The sequence below is a fragment of the Capra hircus genome, chromosome 13 (genome assembly GCF_001704415.2).
Source record: "Capra hircus breed San Clemente chromosome 13, ASM170441v1, whole genome shotgun sequence".
NCBI lineage: Eukaryota > Metazoa > Chordata > Mammalia > Artiodactyla > Bovidae > Capra > Capra hircus.
In genome coordinates this window covers 53582935-53606569 of record NC_030820.1, presented here as the reverse complement: position 1 = coordinate 53606569, position 23635 = coordinate 53582935, and the positions used below count along the sequence as shown (strand labels likewise).

The 23635-nt window shown below is 61.7% G+C and overlaps 1 protein-coding gene across 1 annotated transcript; it reads left to right on the top strand.

Moving 5' to 3' along the window:
- Positions 1090-22559, top strand: COL20A1 (collagen type XX alpha 1 chain). Its single transcript, XM_018056863.1, has 34 exons — positions 1090-1150; positions 2693-2803; positions 4070-4213; positions 4353-4506; positions 5848-6002; positions 6352-6471; positions 7048-7212; positions 7911-8075; positions 8273-8427; positions 8682-8811; positions 9604-9749; positions 9857-9980; positions 10137-10276; positions 10716-10845; positions 11066-11208; positions 11308-11440; positions 11774-11916; positions 12104-12233; positions 13179-13214; positions 13834-13972; positions 14747-14889; positions 14988-15097; positions 15533-15691; positions 15784-15861; positions 16367-16453; positions 17059-17112; positions 18965-19018; positions 19124-19177; positions 19466-19519; positions 20292-20363; positions 20741-20776; positions 20884-20932; positions 21120-21266; positions 22446-22559. The coding sequence occupies exons 1-34, from the start codon at positions 1090-1092 to the stop codon at positions 22469-22471; spliced, it is 3747 nt and encodes a 1248-aa protein (XP_017912352.1). The 3' UTR covers positions 22472-22559.

The window sequence follows — 23635 nt, the reverse complement described above, 5'->3', positions numbered from 1 at the left end:
CCTGGAGGGAGCCCCCCAGCACCCAATTCCCCTTAAGGGCTTCCCCCGACTCACTGAGAGGCCGGCTCTGGGGTCGAGAGGCTGGTGTCCTGGGGGGCAGATTTTCTGCCAAGACACCTCCTCCTGGGCTGGCAAGTGGGCAGCACAGCTAGGGTCCTGCTCCAACTGGGGTCCCACCTTGACGCTGCTCAGGGCTGCAGGCAGGACCGCCCACCTGGCCCCGCTTCCCCCCCAGAACTCTCGGCCCTGATGCTGGCCACCCCAGGCTGGTCTAATGACAAGTAAGTGGGCAGAGCAGCAACCAGGCCCTGTGTGGGGCTGTCGAGAAGGATGGGATGCAGAAGCTGGTGGTGGGCAGGTGAAGGGCAGCTGACCTGTGGATCCAGGAAGCCCCCCAGGCCTGTTGGACACCAGCCCCTGTAGACAGGAGGGTGGGTGTCCGGAGGCGTCTGGGTGGGGCTCAGTCCCCGGCCCACAAGGGCAAGGATGAACAAACTCTGGCTTAGAGATCAGGAAGGGATGGACGGACGAACGGACAGTCAGACAGGTGGCTGAGTGGCCTCTTCTCCTGCAGGCTGCGCACCATGAGCATCCGTGTGCACCCTCACCTCGGAGTCGGCCTCTGTCTGTATCTGAGTGTTACCCTGGGGCTCAGCCAGGGACAAGGTGAGGACACGGGTAAGGGATCCTGGAACTGTGGCTCCCACCTGACCCCCCCAGGCCATACCTGCCCAGGGCACAGGTCCCCGCTGCGGGACCAGTCTCCCTCTGGCCCTGAGCAGCTGCTGCTCCCAGGGACTCAGGTACTTAGGGGACAGAGACAGGAAGACAGGACAGCTCTGCCACCAGTGTCACCCTCAGCTATGTGGCTTGACCTTTGGCATTGCGGTTTTTCCGTTTAGTTGGCTTTTTTTTGTATTATCCATTTGTTAACACAAATGTGCATTAACGCACTGTGCATTTGATTCACTCTTGCATTAGTGATTTTTTTTTTCATCATTCTCTGGACACGTTTTTCGTTGTGAAATTTTCAAACAACAGAATCTAGACTGAAAAGTGACCCCACCACACCCCCGAGGAGAGCCCAAGATGCCGCCTCCAGCAGGTCCCTCATCCTTTCAGCTCATTTATGGCCACGGGCAGCACCTTGGTCGGCTGTCCCGTGTCCAGTGAGGGGACGCTCAGCTCCCTATGGGGTGTGTCCCTTTCAGGGTGATGCTCAAACCCATCAGGGAAGGCTGGGGAGACCAACGCTGGGAGGTGGTGTTTGAGTCACAAAGTGAGCCTCCTCCACACCGCCCCTCAGCCACATCCCTAGCATGTGTCCAGCTCCCACGGGTGCCGAGAGGGTAAGAGACCTCTGAGCTAGTCCTCACAGGGGCGCGGCAGGGGCCTGTCACAAAGCCACACAGCCCGGAGTCCTGCCTCCTCTAACTACCTTCTTACCAGCAGCACATCCTCCTGGCTATGATTTTGCTCACAGATGGTTGGGCCCTCCATCCCTGGGGCTCTGACAAGATCCCCCCAAGGGGACCAAGTCAGTAAGGAACCCCAGACACTCACACGTAGACAGCACGAGGCCCCTGCAGACTCTGGGTGGACTGCGGCGGGGGGGTGGTTGGAAGATGAGGGTGGGACCCATACGTCCAGGCTGCCCTTCCCCAAGAATGGCCCTGTAGGGGGGCGCCCCTGGCTGGGTGCTGTGTCCCCGGCGCCTGCCAAGGCTCCGACCTGCAGATCCATAAAGCAGCTTGGGAAGCCCCCCCCGACAACATTTCAGGGGTGCAGGGAGACAGAGGCTCTTCATGAGCTGGGCCCCCCACTCACAAGCGTCTTTTCAAGGCCCCCACTGCTGAGACATTCCTGCCTTTCAGCTCATGCTCCAGGGAGCAGGGGGCCCATCCGGAGGCCCAGCTCAGCTGCTTCCCGCTCTGAAGCGGCCATTGTGTCTGCCACAGGCTCCCCCCAGCCCTGCCCTTCCCCTGTGCCCCTGCTCTGAGGGGGGCAGCCAGAAGAAGCCCATCTCTGTCCCCACTTTCTAAAAATAGTCACCCACACCAAGGAGCTGCCGGAAGCTCGGAAGTCAGGCTGTGCTGGAGGGCTCAGGCCTCCAAGGCCCCTTCCTCCTCCCAGGATGGCCAGGGCACCTGCCCCAGGGAGCCCCCGCCCCCAGGCACCGCCGCCCCCAGTCACCCCCACCCCCAGGCACCCCCACCTCCTGGGCTGTGTGACCATGGCAGCAGGGGGTCTGCAGCTGTGTCTCCACTGCACTTTGGGGACTCAGGCGGGGAATCGGAAGGGGTGGCCGGCCACTGCTGGCTCAGAGCCTGTGTCTCCACTGGGTGGGTGGGCAGTTAGGGCCACTCTGGGATGCTGGCCTAAGCCTAAATCCATGGTGCAGGGCACTCCTAATAGAGCCAGGAGGGCCTCTCTGGACAGAAGTCTCCCCCACCCAGATCTGTCCAGCAGCCTTGGACTGCGAAGGGGACCAGTCCTCCTCCAACCCTGGTGGCGGGGAGGTGGGCTCCTCTTCTCAAATTTCCCCCCAGTGGCACTGGAGTCCTCTCTGAACCTCAGAGGGGCTGAGCCCCAGAGGGGCTGCAGCCTCCTTGGAACCTCAGGATGGGGCCCCACAGCTGGTTGGGGAGGTCCCAAGGAGGATCAGTCCTGACCGCCTGTCCTGCTTCCCCAGCGAGTGGCCGCCTGAGGCTGACAGTGCTGCCTGAGGACCGGCTGCAAATGAAGTGGAGAGAGTCAGAGGGGAGCAGCCTCGGCTACCTGGTGCAGGTGAAGCCCAGGGCAGGTAGGGGCCCGCGCCTTGCCTCTGTGCGGACCGACGGTGAACACGCTCAGCACGGCGGTCACAGTGCAGGCTCCCCTGGGCTCTGCCCTCCCTCCTCACTGTCTCCCCGCTAGCACAGGGAGGTTGTGGCGGGAGAACAGGGCCCTTAATGTCCCCCCGTGTGTCCCTACACCTGGCACGTGCAGAAGGCAGTCAACAAGTTTGCAGAAATAAGGACCCTCCCCCAGCTTAGAGCTCTCAGGACCCTGACAGTGCCAAGCCCGAGTGGCAGACTCACTCCATTTTAGGAGTTAAGATTGTTTGACTTTGGGCTTCAGCTGTTTCAAGAGCTGACCTGTCCTCAGAAACCCTTACTCCTGGGTGGAGCTCTTCAGGGTCTCAACCCCAAATAATTAGGTGGGGAATGTGCCAAGGATGCACTCCTCAGAGGGCCTGCCTGCCCATCCCTCCCTGGCAGGCAGCAGGAACCCAACAGACCTAGGCTTAAATCCTGATTCTGAGCAACTGTGTGACTCGATTTCCCATCTACAAAACGGGTGGGGGCTTGTGAAAATTATGCAGCTTGAGTCATGTGAAGCACCTGGGACCTCGCCCTCCTGGCCTGTCCCACCTCCCCATGCAGGGCTGGGCCCAGGCTGGGGGCTGTCCACTTTGCAGGATGCTGGACAATGGGCAGGCTTGTGAGTCCTTTCTCTCTTAGTCCCCTTTCTAGCACCTGAGGTCCAAGAATTGCCAGGTATTCCTGACCTCTGATCAGTCGCTCCTATTGCCTCCGTGGCTGCCTCCCCTGAGAGCACGGCAGCATGCCCTTGGAATTGTTTCTTTGTTTTTAGCATAGACTCACAGTCACACTGGGACGTGCTTACAGGCTCACTGCCATGTACTGTCCAGCCCCTGTGCACAGGCGGCAGGCCCCTCCCCACATGCAGCCCTGTCTGCACAGACACCTCCATGGTGTCTCCAGCGCTGCTCTGATGGCACCTGAAGAACTTATGGATCCCCCGGTGGACCCTGAGATGAGTCCCTCTGGGGAGGAGCACAGGCCACTTCCATCAGGTCCTAGAGAGAGATACACAGACCTCTCCCCCTACTCCCTCCCCTGGCCCAAAGGGAGGAGCTAGGGGAGGGGAAAAGGGGGTGCCAGGCAGATTTCACCACTCCCAACACACATGGACACACATGCACACCTGCAGGCATCAGTGCACACACACTTGCAGATACCACCCACCTCGGCTGCCTTGATCCCTCTCCCCACCCCCACCCTAGGGGACCCAGAGCAGGAGGTGATGCTGACCACCAAGACCCCCAAGGCCACCGTGGGGGGCCTGAGCCCCTCCAAGGGGTACACCTTGCAGATCTTTGAGCTCACTGGCTCAGGGAACATCCTGCTGGCTCGCAGGGAGTTTGTGAGTAAGTGCCCTGGGGGTGCATGTGGGAGCCCATAGAGCCTGGATGGGCCTTTGTGGGAAGGGTTGTGTGGGCAGCCCCCAGGCCTATATCGCCCCTGCCGGGCGGTGGGGTCCTGATATCCCATCACATCTCTCTGCAGTTGAGGATCTGAAGAGTAACTCCATGAGCAGGAGCGGCCAGAGGCCACTGGGGGCAACCCTGGAGCCCACCCCCTCCCTTGTGGGGAGCCCAGACCTTAAGCCCCCAGGGGCCCTGGCCCCAAGCCAAGATCCACCCACGCTTGATGGGGCCAAGTCGGGGGACGGTACGTGCCTGGGAACAGGGGGCAGTCTTCAGTGCCTCATGGTATCCACGTGGCCAGGAGGTCCTCCTTCCGTCTGCCCTCACACCCCTGCACTTAAGCTTGGCTGCCTGCTCCTGACTTCACTAACCCACTGGGGCAGGTCAGCTGCTGGGAATGTCCTTGGGCCCCAAGTGCCTGGTCCCACTACCTCGACCTCCCTCAGGTGCCCCCCAGCCTGAGTGTGGCTGCTGAGGGGTAACACAGCTGTGACCCACCCCCAGGAGTACCTGGTGAGGAGCAGCACCCACCCAGGGGCCCCACAGGGGCGGGCCCTGCTCAGCCCACCCCAGGCCTGGAGGGGCCGAACCACGCCAGGACCTCGGCTGGAGGGAGTGGGGAGCCAGGTGAGATGGCTGGGGTGCCAGCATCTGCGGGCTTGAGGGCAGGACCACAGTACAGCATTTCCCATGAGGCCCTGCAGGCAGAGATGTGCCTCCCCTACCAGACCTGGGATGTTTCTGCTTTTGTCTCCCCTATGAGACTTGGAATGGAAAAAGACACCTCCTTCCTTAGACCTCACATGGAGTCCTGGGGTCCAGGCCCTCCACTGTCTCCCAGTGGACTTGGGGTCTTACAGGGTGATCTCCCCCACAGTGCAGGGCCTTGAGGCCAGAGGGTGCCTCCCGCATTCAACGAGGGTCTCACCATACCTACCCAGCCAGGAGCCTCCAAGAGGGGGTCTGGCCCTGGCTCTGGGTCTTGACCTGGAGACACTGTGCACAGCTCTGGGAGCCCCAGATCAAGGGGCATGGCTTTGTCTCCAAAGAGCTCCTGGTCCTTAAGACAGCCCTCCTCACACACACAGTGAGGCCTCAGCCTAGAGCTGGTGGAATGGGCATCCACCTGGCACTGTCCATGGTGCTGACTCACCCCAGTCGGCTCCCCTTTAGACAGCCTCTACCAGCTGGGCCTGGGAGCTGGTGGGCAAGGAAGGTGCAACCCCCCCGCCTTGGACAACTGAGCAGTGACCAGTACTGGCCAGGCCAATAGAGGGTGGAGGTTCCAGAGCAACTAGATGTCCTATGAACCCCCTTTGGGGGGACTCAGGGAGGCTGGGACAGCAGGCTGAGCTTCACGTGTGGTTTTCTAAGTCTGGTGAGACCCTGGTACCTGTCCCCCAACACTTTGCTGCCCACCTCATTTGAAGCCAGAGCTATGCAGCCCCTCCTCCTCTACCAACCTCAGGGAAGGAGATCCTGGGGACTGGAGCCCAGCCACAGGCAGTTCAGGGTCCTGTAGCAGTGATGACATTGCCCAACACCTCACCTCCCTCCCCTCCCACCCCAGGCAGACCCCAGTTCCGCTGCACACCCCCCATGCCTGCGGACATGATCTTCCTGGTGGATGGGTCCTGGAGTATAGGCCACAGTCACTTCCAGCAGGTCAAAGACTTCCTGGCCAGCGTCATCGAGCCCTTTGAAATTGGGCCGGGCAAAGTCCAAGTAGGTGGGTCCCAGCCCTGCCCTGTGCCCCGCTGGGGTGGGTCCTCACAATTCCATTCCCTACCCCCAACTTTGAGAAAGGAGTGCGAAGTAAGGGAGGAACCAAGGCTAAGTTCTCACCCGACCAAGCAAAACTGAGGTCCCCACCTGCACTGGGAAGACAGCTAGCTCCCAGGGGGACCTTGTGTGGAAAGTGGGGCTTTGCAAACATGCCTTCCTGGTGACCCAGGCAAGGCTGTGTGTGTCCTCCCCACCTGCAGTGTGCTCACTCCCCCCAACAGCCTGGTTCAGTATAGAGGAGACCCCTCCCCTCCCAGCCTGACTCAGTAGAGTGGGGACTCCTCCCCTTCCAGGCCTGACTCAGTACAGTGGAGCCCCCCAGACCGAGTGGGACCTGAATGCCTTTGGCACCAAGGAGGAGGTGTTGAATGCTGTGCACAACCTCCGTTACAGAGGAGGAAACACATTCACAGGTCTGCCTGGCCCCAGCCCCAGCCTTGGCCCCACCCTCAAGGTCCATTCAGGTCTTGTCCCATGATCAGTCTCCCTTGCACCCTCAAATAAGGAGAGGCATGCATGAACCACACCCGAGTCCTGTGTATTCATGCCTTTGCAGAGGGCCAGTCTGCCTCGTTCATCCATAGTGAACGTGGCAAGTCAGGTAGTCCTGCTGAAAACAAGTGGCTCCTCTGGTCAGTAGAGGCTCCTGGGAGGTCCCACAAACAGCTTGGGGGAGCCCTATTTTCAGCAGTCCTCCTCAGGGGAGAGGACTGCTGACCCAGGCAGACCACACCCCCATGGCACAATTCCCTCCCTGATCCCCATTCACCCTGTGCACCCTGCAGCAGCAAGGTGTGGGGTGCCGGCCCCTGGGTCTCAGGTGCCCATGAGGGAAGGAGGGGGGAATCCCTGCCCTCCAGGCACCCGCAGCCTGAAGGGGACAAGACTGCCATGGTGGGCAGAGCAGGTGGCCAGTGGCTGGTGGAGCCATTGCGGGTGGGCAGGAGTGTGCGTGGGGGCATGAGTACTCTGCTCTCACTGTGCCCAAGGCCTGGCCCTGACCCACGTGCTGGAGCAGAACCTGAAGCCCAGAGCAGGTCTCCGTCCAGAGGCGGCCAAGCTGGTGATTCTGGTGACAGATGGCAAGTCCCAAGATGATGCCCACGCTGCTGGCCACGTGCTCAAGGGTCTGGGTGTCGACATCTTTGCTGTGGGTGAGCAGCTCCTCCCTGCCGGGCTCTCAGTGGGCGTTCTCACAGAACACAGCAGGGTGGCTCCTGGCTCCCCAGGCTGCAGGTCTTGTGGCCTCTGAGCCTCAGCACTCCCTCCTGCCCCCCAATGCCATCTATGAATGGGAGGAAGATCCCCTGCTCTGAAGACCTGAGTTCCCACATAAGCAATCAGAGGTGGCCACACAAGTTGGCGTGGGCAGCCTGGCCACTCCCTGGTGAAGTGGCCAGTTGTCAGTGTCATCTATGGACATGTTTGTGGCCACTCCCTGCTCCTCACACCATATGCCCTGGGGACCTCTCTCTGCTCCCGTAGCCAGCTGGTCACTAACTCCATCCCTTGGGAGGGACCTCCAGACCTGGGGGCAGTGCTCCTGGAAGCAGAGACCCTGCTCTGTGCCTGACCCCAGCCCCTGGGTGAGCAGGACCCCGAGGAAAGCACACTGACCTCTCTCCTGGCTGCAAGCTCCACGGAGACCTGGGCAGGCATGCCACAGGCACCTTCACACCAACCTGTCTCTCACGGGCATCTGGCCAGGTGACCTCATTCCAGGGCCTGTGGGGTCTGGGGTCCTTGGGAAAGGCCCTCTGCCAACTGGGTGACCAGCAGGGGCCCAGTGGTCCTGACTGCACAACAAACAAGGGTGCTGGGTGGACTAACCCTCTCCTCAACCCTGCGGCAGGTGTGAAGAATGCTGACGAAACCGAGTTGAGGCTTCTGGCATCCCAGCCGTTGGACATCACCGTCCACAACGTGCAGGACTTCCCCCAGCTCGGCACACTCTCCGGCCTACTCAGCCGGCTCATCTGTCAGAAGATCCAGGGCAGGAGCCCGCGTCGGGGCCCAGGTGAGTGATGCGGCTGGCGCGCAGGGGCAGGGTCGCCACACAAGGGGCAGCCCCACCAGGTCCCCTCCCACTGGGCTCTCAGGGCTCCCAAAACAACTGGGGAGCCCCTGTCCTTCCTGGAAGTGGCCGCCAGGGGGCACAGGCAGAGCCACTGACGCCAGCCTCCCCCTGGGCCTGGGCTCCTCTCACTCCCACAGCTACACTGGCCCTGGACCCTCCTCCGGCTCCCACCAGGCTGGTCCTGACCCAAGTGACCTCCTCCAGCATCCTCTTGTCCTGGAGCCCGGCCCCACAGCCGCCCCTCAAGTACCTGATTGTGTGGAGGCCTTCCAAGGGTGGCGCCCCCAGGGAGGTGAGCACCGCCCCCCACCCCCCTACCACAGGCAGGGCTGGAGTAACGCCCACGGGTGACAAAATCAAGGTGAATGAGGAGCAGGTGTGGAAGGTTTATGAAACCACGGCCCCACACACCCGTGGATGGCAGGACTGTGCTCACGCCTGTGTGATGGGCTGATGGCCCAGACCTGCCCTGGGGACACAGCTGTTCAGGGAGTGAAGGCTGACCCCTGCACCCCACCGACCTACTCCTCGTGGCTCCTGCTCCAGGTGGTGGTGGAAGGGCCCACCTCGTCAGCGCAGCTGCACAACCTGACCTCCGGCACCGAGTACCTGGTCTCTGTGTTCCCCCTCTACAAGGCTGGCGTCGGCGAGGGCCTGCAGGGCCTGGCGACCACAGGTGTGTGCGTGAGCTCAGGGTGGTAGGGGCTTCCCCCACCTGCAGCCTTCCCTTGGAGTCCGGCACCCTCAAGGTGGTCTGAAGCCCAGGCAGGGTACCACACCCAGCAAAGGCCTAGTCACTGGGCCGCTCTGACCCTCAGTGTCCTCTTCTGAGCACAAGTGGCAACCTTTGTATCATAACCCTAACACAGCAAAGACCCATTACTCTTGCTGCCACACTGGAGCTGCCACCCTGCCTGGCCTGCAGCTCCCTCAGAACTGCATGAGACCCCCCCACCCAGCAGCTTTATTGAGATATGCCCCACAGTCACCTGTGCACAGCGGGTGATACTGTTGTTTTCCATATAGTCCTAGCATCGTGCACCCGTCACCCTGAAGGGAGTCCCACACTTTAGTGGTCACCCCAGCCCTCCCCTCCCCCACAGTCCTTGCTGATCCCTGATCTGCTCTCTGTCTCTGGGGTTTTTGGATCCTGGACCCTCCATCTGAATGGGAACACACAGGCTGTGGCCTCTTAACCCCAGGCCACAGCCCTCCCACCCTCAGGGCAGGTGGCCTTTACAGAAACCTGCGTGGTGATCCAGGGTGAAATCAGTTCCGGGATTTACAGCCAGTCGTCTGTCCTCCCCGACCCCTGCTGGTCTTCCCCTCTGTGTCTCCATTAGGACACACCTAGCCCGCGCCTACCAAGGGACTGACAGTTTCTGTCCTCCCCCGATTCCTGCTGGTTGATAGGTCTGATTTCTGCCTGCTGCCACATTTTTAAACTTTCTGCCCTTGTCTCCACCAGCACCCCTGCCCCCACCCCAGGCGCTGACCCTGACTTCAGTAACACCCAAAACTGTCCGCCTCACCTGGCAGCCCTCAGCAGAGGCCACTCAGTACCTGGTGCGGTGGTCACCTGCCTCCCCCAAGGGCGAGGAGGAGAGGAGAGAGGTGCGGGGCACAGAGGAGATGGGGGGCAGGCACAGGGGGAGGGGTATAGGGAAGGGGGGAGGGGGAAAGGGGCAGGCAGGGTAGGGCCAGCGTGAGTGTCCCTGCAGGTGCGGGTGGGGCGGCCGGAGGTGCTGCTGGATGGCATGGCCCCGGGCAGGGACTATGAGGTGTGGGTGCAGAGCCTTCGAGGGGCAGAGACCAGCGAGGCCCAGGGCATCCGTGCCAGGACCCGTGAGTGCATCCTGCAAGTTGCTGCCTACTCTTGTTTCCCCCAACTTTCCACGGGTAGGGGGCCCCAACCCTATCCAGTAGTCCCCCAACCCCAGCTGTCGCCTGCCCTCCCCTGGGACCCATGGGGCAGTCCTAAGGCCTTGGTGTGCCCTGCAGCCACCCTGGCCACCCCCAGACACCTGAGCTTCTCAGACGTGAGCCATGATTCAGCCCGCGTATCCTGGGAGGGCACCACAAGACCTGTGCGCCTGTTCAGGGTCAGCTACGTCTCCGGCAAGGGAGGCCACTCGGGACAGGTGAGAGCAGGCCTGCAAGTCCAGGGGGGTGATTTGTTCACGGGGACCAGCGCCCTTAGCCTCCCCGACCGGGCCCCTGAATTCAGGGTCAGTGGGTGTGACCACATCCCCCGAGGCTCAGCCCCAGCAGTGCAGGGGGAGTGGAAGGCAGCTGACCCCACCCCAGCCCTTGTGGGCCCCAGTCCTAGTCAGGGGGGATGAGGCAGAAGTGAAGCAAAGAATTGTAAGAATCCTCACACGGGATGTGCTGGGGGAGCAGGCCCTGAGAGGTGGAAACACCAGTGTGTTGGGGGAATGGGCAAGACCCCTCCCAGGGCCATGGATTCCACTCCCGGTCCCCTCTCTCCAGTCTGGGAGTGGTCGTGGGGCGGGCCTGGGTCTCCTTCTGGCAGGAGCTGCCCACCTCTAGCTGCATGTGTTCCGCCCCCTGCCACCGCAGATGGAGGTTCCTGGGAATGCCACCTCGGCCACCCTGGGCCCCCTCTCCTCCTCCACCACCTACATGGTCCGCGTCACCTGTCTCTACCCTGGGGGCACCTCCTCTACCCTGACTGGCCGCCTGACCACACGTGAGTGGCTGTCGGGGTGGGGTCCTCAGGCCACCTCCCTCTGCTCCCCTGGGTGATTCAGACCAACACAAGTCAGGTGAGGGTGGGTACCTGGACAGGTATGGCGGTGGGGCCCGGGACCAGTGCCTGGCCCACAGCCCCTCTGGGAAAGGGGACCGCAGGCACAGTGAGTGGGGACTGGGGGCCCCTCTGCCGCCCCAGCCTCAGTCTCCTATTCCAGGGAAAGTCCCCAGCCCGAGCCAGCTGTCGGTGACAGAACTGCCTGGGGATGAAGTTCGGCTCGAGTGGGCGGCCGCGGCAGTGTCTGGCGTGCTCGTCTACCAGATCACGTGGATGCCCCTGGGAGAGGGGAAAGCCCGTGAGGTGGGGGAGCGGACCCTCCCCACCCCAGCTCCTCCTGTGAGCCCGGCCCCCAGGGAAGGACACCGCCCCCAGGTGGACACCAGTCCGTTTTCTCCACAGATTTCTGTCCCGGGGAACCTGGGCACGGCCATCCTGCCTGGCCTGGGGAGGCACTCAGAATATGAGATCACCATCCTGGCCTACTACCGGGATGGGGCCCGCAGTGACCCCGTGTCCCTCCATTACACCCCTGGTAGGTGACCCTGCTCTGCCCCAGAACCCCCCACTCTGTGGGCCTGACAGACAGCCCCTCCAGTCCTGACCCTGTGAGTGGGCCACTGGGTCCACAGAGCCTGCCTGAGCCCTCCAGGCAAGATCCCTGGGGTGGCCAAGGGTCCAGGTCACTTGGTGTGACACCGCACCCAAGGCGGTTCCACAGCTGGCCTGGTGGCCCTGTCTGGGCCGGGGCACTGGGCTGCGTGGTGGGCATGGTGGGGGCCGTGGAGTGGGAGAGTGGCAGGCATGGTGCAGAGTGGAGGGGAAGCGTTGCCATCTGAGGTGCCCCACGCCTCATGCTCCCCCGCAGTCAGCCGGAGCCCACCCTCCAACCTAGCCTTAGCCTCAGAGTCACCTGACAGCCTGCGGGTCAGCTGGACACCCCCAAGCAGCCACGTGCTCCACTACCGGCTCTCCTACGCGCTGGCCTCAGGCTCCGGACCCGAGAAGTCAGTGAGTCTCCCTGAAGCCGGGAGGCCATCGCCCCTCACGGGCCACCAGATCCTGGGCTTGGGGAGACATGTCCCATCCTGCCTGTCGAGGGGGCCACTCTTCTGCGACGGGACCCACAGACAGGGAACCAAGATGCCCAAACTATCAGAGATGCTCAAGTGACCATCTTCACCCAACTTCCGCCCAGATCTCCATTCCAGGACCCAGGAGCCACGTGACGATCCCTGACCTGCTGGCAGCTACCAAGTACCGGGTCCTGGTCTCAGCCATCTATGGAGCAGGGGAGAGCGTGGCGGTGTCTGCCACGGGCCGGACGGGTGAATTGGCGCCAAGATCTCAGATCCAGCATACTCCTGCCAGGCCCAGGACCCTGGCAGCCAGGACGTGTGGGCCCTGTGACTCCCAGATGTACCCCGCATTGCAGAGCTTAGCGAGAGACCCTCTGGTGCAGGATTAAGGCCACTGCAGTCCAGCTGAGCACGTGCAGGCTGGCGTGGAGGGAATCATGGCTGTGGCCGGCCTGCAGAGGCCTGGGGCTGGGGGATGGGCGGTATTCTTCTGGGTCTGTGTCCAGGAGGTGCAGGGCAGACAGCTTATAAGAGTAGGAAGCCGGACACATGCCACAGACACGGTAGCTGCAGCGTAGTCCAGGGCCCACTCTGGGCTGGCCCTGCCCCTGGGGTATCAGTGGTCCCTGAGATCCCACCACCCCCAGGCCAGGACCCAGCTGAGAGGAGCCTCAGTTTCTGTTTGCTGTTCCTGCTGCTTCTCTCGACAATCAGACGCTCAGAGCAGAAGGCCCGAACCACCCCAGCTTCCCTCTGTGTCCCTTCCATGGGTGTTGCCCAGTTTTGACTTGAATACTTCTGGGGACAGGGGCCTCACTACCCAAAGCTCAGCACCTTTCCTCTTTTGGGTGGCAGGGAGCCACTTCCTGCCCTGAGAGTCTTAGTTCCTGTCCACACTCATACGTGAACACTCAGAGTGTCCACACAGTGCCTGGAAGTGGAGCAGGCTGGCTCAGCCCGGCCCCAGGATGGTGTGGACCCAGGCATGTCCACATACTCAGGTCTCTCCTGGCCTGCACCTAGGGCATCTCACCTCTCGAAGCAGACCCTGTGGGAGCACCCGGCCAGGTGCTGTCTTCCTGGGGGTTGGACACTGTCCTTGTCCTATCCCTGAAGTGTGGGGACCACGGGGCAGGGCACCTGGCCACAAGGGGCCCCTCCCTGCTGACCCTTACCCCTGTCCCCTCTCAGCAGCCTGCCCGGCCCTCCACCTGGATGGCTCCCCCCCAGGTAGGTCCCACTCTGGTGTGGCAGCTGCTTCCCACCAGCCCCCACCCACTCTTCCTCCTCTGGGTCCTTGTTGGGGGAGGGTGGCCTGGGTTTGGGGTCAGGCAATGCTGGGGCCCGTGGGTCCTGCGTGGCCTTTGTGAACCTGTGCTGACCAGGAGAGGGGCGGGCGAGAGGCTGAGCCTGGGTCCACAGTATCAGAAGGCTGGCACATGGCCCCTGTGTGGTCAGGGAAATCTGCCAGGTGGGGGCAGTGGGTGGGTAGTGAGGGCGGGGGAGCTATCTTGGTAGCTGGGTCTCCTGAAGGATGTCCAGAGCTGCTCAGACCAAGCTTCAGGGCCAGCCGAGTTGGGGTGAGAGTGGGAGTGGGATGGGCGAGGTTCTGGGCACTGAGACTTGTGGGGAGGTGATGGCTGTGGGCATGGAAGGGCCAGGTTGGTGCTCCCTGCATGTCCTTCCTGAGTCCAGGATAGAGGGAAGGGGGGACGAGACCCCTGAGGGCCGACGTCCCTGCACTGTCTCTGTGGCTCCCACACTCTCCTCTCACCAGACATGTGGTTTTCTACTCTGCCTCCTACTCACCCCCACCTCCCCTCCTGTCTGATGGTGCCCTCCTCCCAAGGCTTTGACCTGATGGCGGCCTTCGGGCTGGTGGAGAAGGAATATGCCTCCATCCGCGGCGTGGCCATGGAGCCCTCGGCCTTTGGCCCCACCAGGACCTTCACGCTCTTCAAGGACTCTCAGCTGACCCGTCGGGCCAGGTGGGAGCTGGGGCAGGCCGGAGAGCAGGAGGGCACCCTGGGGAAATCAACTGGGCAGACTCCCGGGGGCACATGGACTCTGGGAATCCGAGTTCCATAAATTAATAAATCTCCTGTGGGTGGAATGAGGCCCCTGGAGGTGGGGTGGGAGGGCTTTTCCCCAGGTGGCACTTCTAGGCAGGGGCCACCACCTTTGTCTCCCTGAGAACTCCTGCTTCCTGTATGCTCTAATTTGATCCTGCAAATCTGCACATATCCAGGGTTTATGAGAAGCCACTGCTTTGTGACTCACCATGACCATGGCTTGTATGGCCCCCGAGGTCTAATAATCACCCCACTTCATATATGGGGGTGTCTTTAACCACACATTGGAACTTCCACATGCACAGCATAATTTTTCTTAAGTTAAAATGTTTTAAATTGCAAAGGTAAATCACGTGCTTTATAATATTGATAGGAATTTGAAAAATACAAATTGCAACTCTGGGGTTGCAAAGAGTGGAGGGCTCCCAGGAGGTGGCAGAGAGTAGGAGCTATGAGGAGAGAATGTGGGGGAAGGGCACTGGAGAAGAAGCAGCATGTGCCAAGGGGATGGCCTCCTGTCCCTGTGGGGCCATCCTGGGGATCCCAAGCTGCTCCTGTTGAGACCTGATAGGGCAGGAGGAGAGGGGCGTTCACTGCTGACACTCCCCGGCCTGGCCTTGAGGACCCCACTCTCGGTCCCCAGCGTCCAACCTCCTCTCAGGCCTGCGGTGCCCTTCCTGTTCCCTACAGCGACATCCACCTGGCCACCCTGCCCCCGGAGCACACGGTCGTCTTCCTCCTGCGCCTGCTCCCTGAGACGCCCCGAGAGGCCTTTGCACTGTGGCAGGTGGCAAGCGAGGACTTCCAGCCCATCCTTGGGGTTCTGCTAGACGGTCAGTTGGAGGGACAGCAGTGGGTCAGGTGATGCTCTGGGAGATCCTCTCCCGCCTTCTGCGCGGGAGTCTCATGTGATTCTTGTCCCATTCCCCAGCTGGCAGGAAGTCGCTGACCTACTTCAACCGTGACCCCAGGGCCACCTTGCAGGAGGTCATCTTCGACCTGCCTGAAGTGAGGAGGATATTCTTTGGGAGTTTCCACAAGGTACTGGAAAGTCCTGGAAGGACCACAGCTCATGCCTTCCTGCCTGAGACCCTCGGTGCTCCCAGGTTCTGGGACAGACCCCCAGGTTCTGGGACAGACCCCCATTGGGCTCTGCAGGACACAGGCTGCCCTGTCACCATGGCACCCCCCAGAATGCAGGGACTTTCGTCTGCCCTGGATGCCCCACCCTAATCTGGGTCAAAGAGCATCCAGCCCTTGCTCCTGGTCCCGCAGCCCCTGGGAAGGGCCGTGGAGGTGTCATTGTACAGAATGAAACTGAGGCCCTGTGAGGGGTTTCAGGAGACGTGGGGTGGTCAGGATCCAGATGCCAGCCCCAGGAATAGTCTCTGCCCCTCCCTGCTCTGGCCCTGGACTGTGGACATGGAGGGAGCCCATCCTGGCTGGGGCCCCAGGGAACCTCCTGCTGTCTCCCAGGTGCATGTGGCCGTGGGCCACTCCAAGGTCAGGCTCTACGTGGACTGCCGGAAGGTGGCCGAGAGGCCCATCGGGGAGGCCAGCAGCCTGCCTGCTGCTGGCTTCGTCATGCTGGGCAGGTTGGCCAAAGCCCGGGGCCCCCGGAGCAGCTCAGCCTCGGTGAGCCAAACCATCTGGGGCTGGTGGGCCCCTCCTATCCCCTGTGACAGCCACACCTGACCAACCCCACCCCTCTCTCTTCCTCTCCGAAGTTCCAGCTCCAGGTGCTACAGATCGTGTGCAATGACTCCTGGGCAGAGGAGGACAGGTGCTGCGAGCTCCCAGCATCGGTAGGTGGCCAAGTGCCCACTGAGGGCAAAAGTCTGGGGATAGACAGGCCATCCCGGTCATCTGGAAGAAATCCGGACAGGCTTCCTGGAGGAGGTGATCCACAGGGCCGGAGCTGGAGCTCAGGGCAGCTGGGTGGGTGTCCTGGAGGCCCTAGGGCAAGGAGAGCTAGAGCAGGCCAGGCAGCCCCCAGCTCCAGAGTGGCTGCTACCATGTACTCAGGGCCACTGCCCTTTTCTGTGGGCTCAGGCACAGGAAGGGGTCCTCACTGACTCCCCTGTGTGCCCACACTGGGCTTGGCCCTGCCGAGGGCTTACAAGGGAATGAGAGATGGCATCCTGTCAGCAGGCTTGTACCAGGCAGCCAGGAAGGTGGCAGCCAGGACCAGGTCCCCACCCTTCACCCCTCGCCTTCCTGGACCCTGCAGTCAGTGCAGATACTGAGCTCTGGGGTTAAACAAGAGCTGAGGAGGGGGTGCATTTAATAGCGGGGTCTCCTTTCTCCCAGAAGGAGGGAGAGTCCTGTCCTGCCTTCCCATCTGCCTGTGCGTGTTCCTCACAGACCCCTGGGCCCCCGGGCCCCCAAGGACCTCCGGTGAGTCCCGCAGTTCCTCCCTGGGGTAACCACAGACTCCGGCAACATTTCACTGCCAGTGTTGATGGATATGGTCCCCTCCCCAAGCCCCAGCAGATGTCCCTGGGCCTGCCTCACTGGTGGCCAGAGTTCATGAGTGTCTTGGCTGCCTCGTCCACCCACGGCCCTTGAGTTCCCTCCTGGAAGCCCCTTCCTTCCCACTGCAGCCTTCTGAGCCAGCCCCTCTCTGGTGTTGGAGCCCCTATGTTCCTGCCGGGGGTGGGAGCCCAGCCCAGCCCAGCTGCAGCATGGTGCTGGTCATGGCCTGGCCATGAGTCACAGCTCCAGGCCTGGGCCCCACTGTGGGGCAAGTCCAGACCCTCTGGCTGCCTGGAGGGTGCAGGACCCATTTCGGTTTGTGGTCCACAGACCTCTCCAGGGAGGGGCCAGGGCTGGAAGCCATGAGCCCATGTGTGCGGTAACCAGTGACTGTGGGGGAGGCAGGCCAGGAGGCACTGGCCCCCGGGGTCCCTCCCTCTTCTACCATGAAGTGGGGACTGGAGTCCAGGGCACTGCCAGGGGAGCCAGTGTACAGCCCAGCCTTAGTCTTGCTTGTGCCCCTACAGGGCCTCCCTGGGAGGAACGGAGCCCCAGGAGAGCAAGGCTTCCCAGGGCCCAGGGTGAGTCATGGGGCATCCTGGGGGTGGGTGCAGGAGCGAGACCCCCGCAATCCAACCCTAGGCAGGAGGGGGACCCCAGTCTGGGCACCATGTGGCGGGCAGTCTTGGGCGCCTGGCCGGGCCGTGTGTGCTCTGCCCTCCCCAGTGTTTTTTCCCATTAGCCGCTCCACCCCCTTGGAAGTTGCTGGATGCATGTCCTCTGGCCCCGTTCAGCTGGCTTATATTTTCTCCTTCATTTGAGGGGCTCTAGGTTTTATGGGAACCCTGTGTCCTGAGCTGTGACTAGTGTACTGAGTCCTGGTCTCCTGGCCTGGCTTATGATATATGTGGCAGGCAGATTTAGGATCCCCCTTTGTCTTGTCAGCTATGTGGGTCTGTCTCCACAGCTCCTGAATGGCTTTGTATTTAAAGGCCTTCCTAGGTCTGTGAGGACCACCTCCTCATGGGCCTCAAAGTGCTTCTAGCACCTTCCAGCCTGGCACTGTGGTTCCTCCTTCCTTCCCAGGCCACTGCCCCTCGTTCCGCTATTTATTGAGTAGCCAGTCCCCCACCCCCGCCGCTTCAAATGCGGTCTAATCACATCACCAGCTTTGCACGGAGTCCAGAATCCAAATAGCTCTTCAGACAGAGGAGCAGTCGCCGTCCAGGCAGGGATGGGTCCGGCTCTACATCCTCTCCCCTAAACCCCCTGTTCTCTCTGTGTATTGTTTTTGGGCCCCATTTCTTACTCAAATATCTTATTTGCAATTGTCTTTTAGTTTCATATGGTTGCCTTAGACTTTCCTGGGTTTTATTTACAGCACCTGCAAAAAATCATATCACTGTCTCCTTTTCGATTTTCTCTTTCTTTTTAAAAAAATTTTCTTGCTTATTTCTCTGGTGTGGGTGACACTCCAGAGTTTGTTAAGGAACCCCGGTGATAGCAGACATATCCTTGTTGGCTTCACAGTAATGCTTCTGTGGTTTGCCCGTTGAGTGTGGGGCAGGCCTGGGAGCTGAGACAGATGGATTTTGTCATGTGATAGTCAGATCCTAACCTTATTTTATTAGGAGAATTTAAAAATCAAGAATGGGTGTTAAATAAGATTTAGTGCCTCATCAGCTGCTCTGAACACAAGCAAATTGTTTTCCTTTTTGGAGCTATTAGTTTGGTGAATGATTTAATCTCTCTCGAATGCTGAATTCTTCCTGCTCCCACTAGAAGCCAGCATGGTCCCTGGGCCCTCACCACACATTTAACAGGCTGCAGGCTTCTGTGTGCTCATGTTTTATTTAGGATTTTCACATTGATATTCGCAAATGGGAATGCCTGTGGTTTTCTTTATAGAATTTGGTGCATTGATATGTTTAACTCACAATTATTTGAAAGCATTCTTTAAAAAAAAAAACAACAACAACTGCAAAGCAAGCTGTTTAAATGGTATTGGTGGCCTCTGTCCCTTAAAGGTTTGGTAGGCTGTTCCAGTGTCTGGGGTTCGGAGCTCTGTGACTGGACTGTCAGAGCTGGCCCAGCTCCTATCTATAGAGCAGGGTTGCAGCAGGACCCTCTCAGGGTGGGCCATGAGGGTGAAGATGCCTGTGTGCGGGCAGGTCTGCCCCCCCCAACCCAGGGCAGGATCAAAGGAGGGGCTGCAGGAGGAGCCACGTGCCTCCTCAGCCCCCCACTCCCATGTCTCCAGGGAGAGCCCGGGCCACCTGGACAGATGGGACCCGAGGGTCCTGGAGGTCAGCAGGGGTCACCAGGCACCCAGGGCCGCACCATCCAGGGACCTGTGGTAGGTGCTGCCTCCCCCCGCCCTGTCCCCCTACCCCATCCCCTCGCCTTCCCGCCCAGTCCATCTTCCCCCTCCAGGGTCCGCCAGGGGTCAAAGGAGAGAAGGGGGACCATGGACACCCCGGCTTGCAGGTCAGACCACACTGGGGACGCGAGGGCCGTGTGCGAGGGACAGAGCCTCCTCCTCTGGGTTGGACCTCAGCCCCAGCCTGGTCGACCACCTCTGTTCTATTTCAGGGCCAACCCGGCCTCCAGGGCACCCCCGGGAAGGTTGGCGTTCAGGGACCGAAGGTGGGAGAGAAGCCTGGCTGGAGGGTCTTGAGATGGAGGCAGCGGGGGCTTCCTTCTCTGCCCCACCCTTCTCTGCATGGCCTGGCCAGTGGGGAGGGAAGTGTCAGTCCATACTGACCGGGGGCAGGTGCGGTCATTGCCCGGGGGGGGCCAGGCCCTGAGATGGGCCAGCTTCAGCCAGGCACAGGCATGTACCCCCCATGGGGTCTTGGGGGTCTCGGGGGTCATCGTAGGAGGGGCTTGCAGGGGTACATGCCCTGCCCCCGCCCACCCTTCCTTTGCCCTCAGGGAATGAGAGGCCTGGAGGGGACTGCTGGACTGCCTGGCCCTCCAGGCCCTAGGGTAAGCACTGCTTCCTCCATGAGCCCCCCAGCCCTGCCCACCCCACTGGCATCCCTCAAGTTTCCTTGAGGCTGAGCTGAACGTGGTGACCCAGGGAGGCCTCTCTCTCCTGGGCTGGGGCAGGGACTTAGACAGAGGTGGGGTGTGTGTCCTGTGCTCAGGAGCAACAGAGGTAGCCCCCCTATCTCACACCACCAGAGAGGTTGGTAGGAAATGCTGCATTTGTGCAGCCCTCAGCCTCGCCTGCACCCTGACTGCACACAGCAGGAAGGTGCCCGAGCCTCTGGTTGGGCCTGGGAAGGGCGGATGGGTGGGTCTGGCTCCCTTCCCACTAGAGAGTGGGGGTACCCCCCTCACTTGGAAGTAGCTTCCTCCCAGCCCAGTGTTACCAGAGGTCCTAGCTGAACTCAGAGCCGTGGAGCTGCTCTGGGTGGGAGGCTGGGGCCAGCAGCCAAGACCCAGCCAGCGTCTCCTGGGCTCAGCCTCACTGGGTGCCAGGAAGGCCAAGCTGCTCCTCTTGCAAGAGGCCACACCTGGGAGGCCTGGCCTGCAGTCACACCTGGACAACTGGGAACCAGAGCCAGTGTTCAGGGTGGGCCGGGACTGCCCTGGGTGGGTGAGGAAAGCAGGGCCTGCTGGGTGGGTGTGGGGCTCAGCTGGGGCAAGGCTGGGGAGAAGCTGAGGAGTCTGATCTTGGTCCAGGGTGGGGGGACTCTGAGGGAGAGGCCACCCCCGGGGGACAGCTGCCAAACCCAACCTCCCACTTTCATAGGGTTTCCAAGGTACTGCGGGGGCTAGGGGCAGCAACGGCGAGCGAGGACCCCCAGGGGCCGTGGGGCCCACAGTAAGTCCCCTCTCCACCCAGCCCAACAGCCAGGGGGCCCAGTCATGTGCGCTGATGCCCAGGGGTGCCCAGCAGCTGGTACATTTGTAAAGTGAGGCTGACACAAAGCTCAGAGCAGAGGGAGCCCTGAACTGCCCCCTGCTAAGCCCGAGACAGGTGGGGGACAGGTCGGGGTGGGGCTCTCCAACTTGGACTCCAGGGGTCAGAGTGGCAGCAGACCTGGCCTGCAGGCTGGGTGGGGCCTGGGGCCAGGGAAGCCTGAATTGGCCGGCTGTCTCCCTCTTGCAGCAGCAGAGGTGGGTCCTCTGCTCTCTGGGGACTCCTGGGTCTCTGGGCAGCTGCGGGGTCCAGGTACTTCTCCTTTTCCTCCCACTCAGGGGCTGCCGGGGCCCAAGGGGGAGAGAGGAGAGAAGGTGAGTGTGCAGAGTCTGGGGTCCGGGCCGACCCTGGGGGAGCATGGGGAGGCATTGACCCCCACGCTGCCTGAGCCATCAGCCACGTGGCCTGTCCTCCCTTGCAGGGAGAGCCACAGTCCCTGGCCACCATCTACCAGCTCGTGGGCCAGGCCTGCGAGTCCGCCATCCAGAGTGAGTGGCCCCGCCTACTGTGGTGCCCAGTGCCTCTGTCTTCACACTGGAGGGAAGGGAGCCCCGTGCCGGCTCATTGGTGCCCCAGCCTTGAGCAGTTCTCCTGGGCCGCTGCCTCCTGGCTGTCTCCTGTCTCCCCACCCCTGCTGACATCTTCCCCCCTACCCAGCGCACGTGTTGAAGCTCCATGCCTGCACCCACGAGAGCACCCGGCCCCCCATGCCCATCTTGGAAGCCCCCAGGGCCCTTGGCACGAGCAGCAAGACCCGGCTCCCTGGAGAAGGGGGGCATGGTGGCCCCCGCCCTGGGGACAGAGGTACTGGCCCCTGGGGGAGGGGTCTTCCCCAGTCCTGGGGCTGTGTGCTCTGAGTGGAGTCGCCACGGTTGAGGGGACAGGCCCTCTCATCCCGCACAGACCTGGGGCTGCCTGGCTGCCTAGGGTCTCCCAAATTCCCCTTCCCCAACCTCCCAGGAACCCTGAGCTTAGGGCCCCTTTCCCCTTCCCCCCACCCCACCACTGCCCTTCCCCACTTCCCCTCCCCTCCCCCACCCCGCCCCTCCCTCTCTCCTTGCTAGGACACAGTGGGAGGCTTGGTCCAGTGACCTTGTCATGATCCGTCTGTGTGACAGGGCTGCGGTTGAGACGGATGGACGGGCTGATGAGGGGAGAGGAGCTCACAGTCTTGATGGGGAGGAAGGAGATGAGTGGGGGTGGGGCTGAGGCTGGCTGGGGAACAGTTCTGCACCTAGGTGGATGAGGGAGGATGGGGGAGGGGGAAGGGACACACTCACAGCGCCTTGCCCAGGCTCAACGCATTTGTGGAAAGAGAGGGGTCCCTGCCCCCAAGCACCCACCACAGTCCCCCAGACATGGCTTTTGCCATAAGCGCCCCCTAGTTTGTACCCACTGTCCAGACAAGGCTGGCAGGTGCTGTCATGATGTCCTCCCCAGCCCCCTCCCTCACCCCCCACCACGCTAAACCTCAGCCTTTGAGATGAAACAAGGATCAGTGCCTGTCTGAGGTCAGGGACCACCAGCCCTAAACTTTCAGCATCAAATTGAGGGCTGGACCTGCTGCCCCCAGGCCCCAGGGGGTTCAGGACCCACCTTCCCCGGGTCAGAGCAGGGCCCCCAAGAAAGGAAGGCAGGGCCACCTGCACCCCTCACTCAGGCACATCCTCCTTCCCCTTGGAGGAGCCTGGAGCCCTCAATCAGACAAGGCAGGCAGAGGCGTGGGCAGCCTGGCATGTGGGGGCCCACGGGCCCCGGGGGAACCCAACAGGACTGCAGGTGGGTGCAGGAGACCAGGACATCCTCATGGGACACCTGGCCAGGCTGGCGAATCGGGGCTGGGGGCCCAAGGGTCAGTGCCCGGAGGAGTGCGTTCAGGTAGAGGGCTCACTGTCCTGCCGGTACCCGGGGCCGGGTGCACATGGCATCATGTCCTGATGGTGTCAGCTGTCCACCAGATCTGTCCAGCCTCTGCTTCTGCAGGACGGTCCCCCTGCTGCCTCGAGTGAGCCCGCATGTGCCCCTGGATCCTGGACACCCGACATCCGACCCGTGGAGCAGCTGGAGAAGAGGATCCAGAGGTGCAGGGAGAGGAAGCAGAGGCCGGCCTGGAAACCTTCCCTCTGTACGTTTCCTGTTCAGATAAACATGCATGCTTGTCAAGGGAGGTGGCTGCTCATTGCCAGGGACTCCCTCATCCGCCCCATCCCCCACCAAGTGGAGTCCCAGATTCCCTCCCTGACCCGCTTCTCAGAGACAAGCCGCCATTCGTCCTTGGTCGTGAGGATCCCCTCACCATGGTTTCCCTCACCTCTTTGTTTCTGTGAGGCTGCTGAAGCCTCCAGGCCCTGGTACCCACAGCCCCACCCCTCCAGGGATCAGGCCCCACTCAGGGCTCTCAGCCTTGGGCACATTGTGAGTCAGCAGGGTGGGGTGTGTTTGGAGAACGTGTCCAGCCCACCTCCAGATGCTGAGGTGACCATCCTGGGCCCAGCCAGGGGCTCCCTACCTCCCTCGTAGTGGCCCCTCTAGTAACATCTGGCTCACCCCCAGGTGTACAGGCCTCATGGAACCCCAACCTACTGGCCCCTTACCTTGCCACTGCCCAGTGCCTCTCACCTCGACCAACCTGGGCACCACAGCCTGAGCAGTGACCGCATCCCTTGGCTCCCCCTCTGCCAGGGAAACCCGCCAGCCATGGGCCCTGGGGTGGCACCTGCTGTGGCCCATTCAGTAGCTCTCTGAACACTATGAAGAGTTTGGGGTGGGGCCAGTGAGGGCTCCAAGGTGACACGGGGGCAGAAGCAGGCTGGGAGGGGGAGACCGTGGAACGTTCTGAGCAGGGACCCACCTGAGCAGGCTGGGTCTGGGCCTGGCCAGGCCGAACCCAGAAATGACAGGAGGAGAGAGCAAACTGAGGACAGGCTGGGCCAGGGATCAATCCACTGACCATAGTGGGGGTGCTGCAGGGAGGGGTCTGAGTTTTGTCCTCGGAGTGTCTGGAAGCCCCCAGGGCACAAGCATGGGCTGCTGTGACCTGGTGTCTATGTGAATGGCCTGTAGATGAGAGTGTGGGTAGCCACCAGCATCACCTCTGGCTGGGTTCAGGGGGGAGAGAGACCAGCCAGGCCCTGGCCCTTCACAGTTTGACCTGACTAAGGGCTGACATGAAG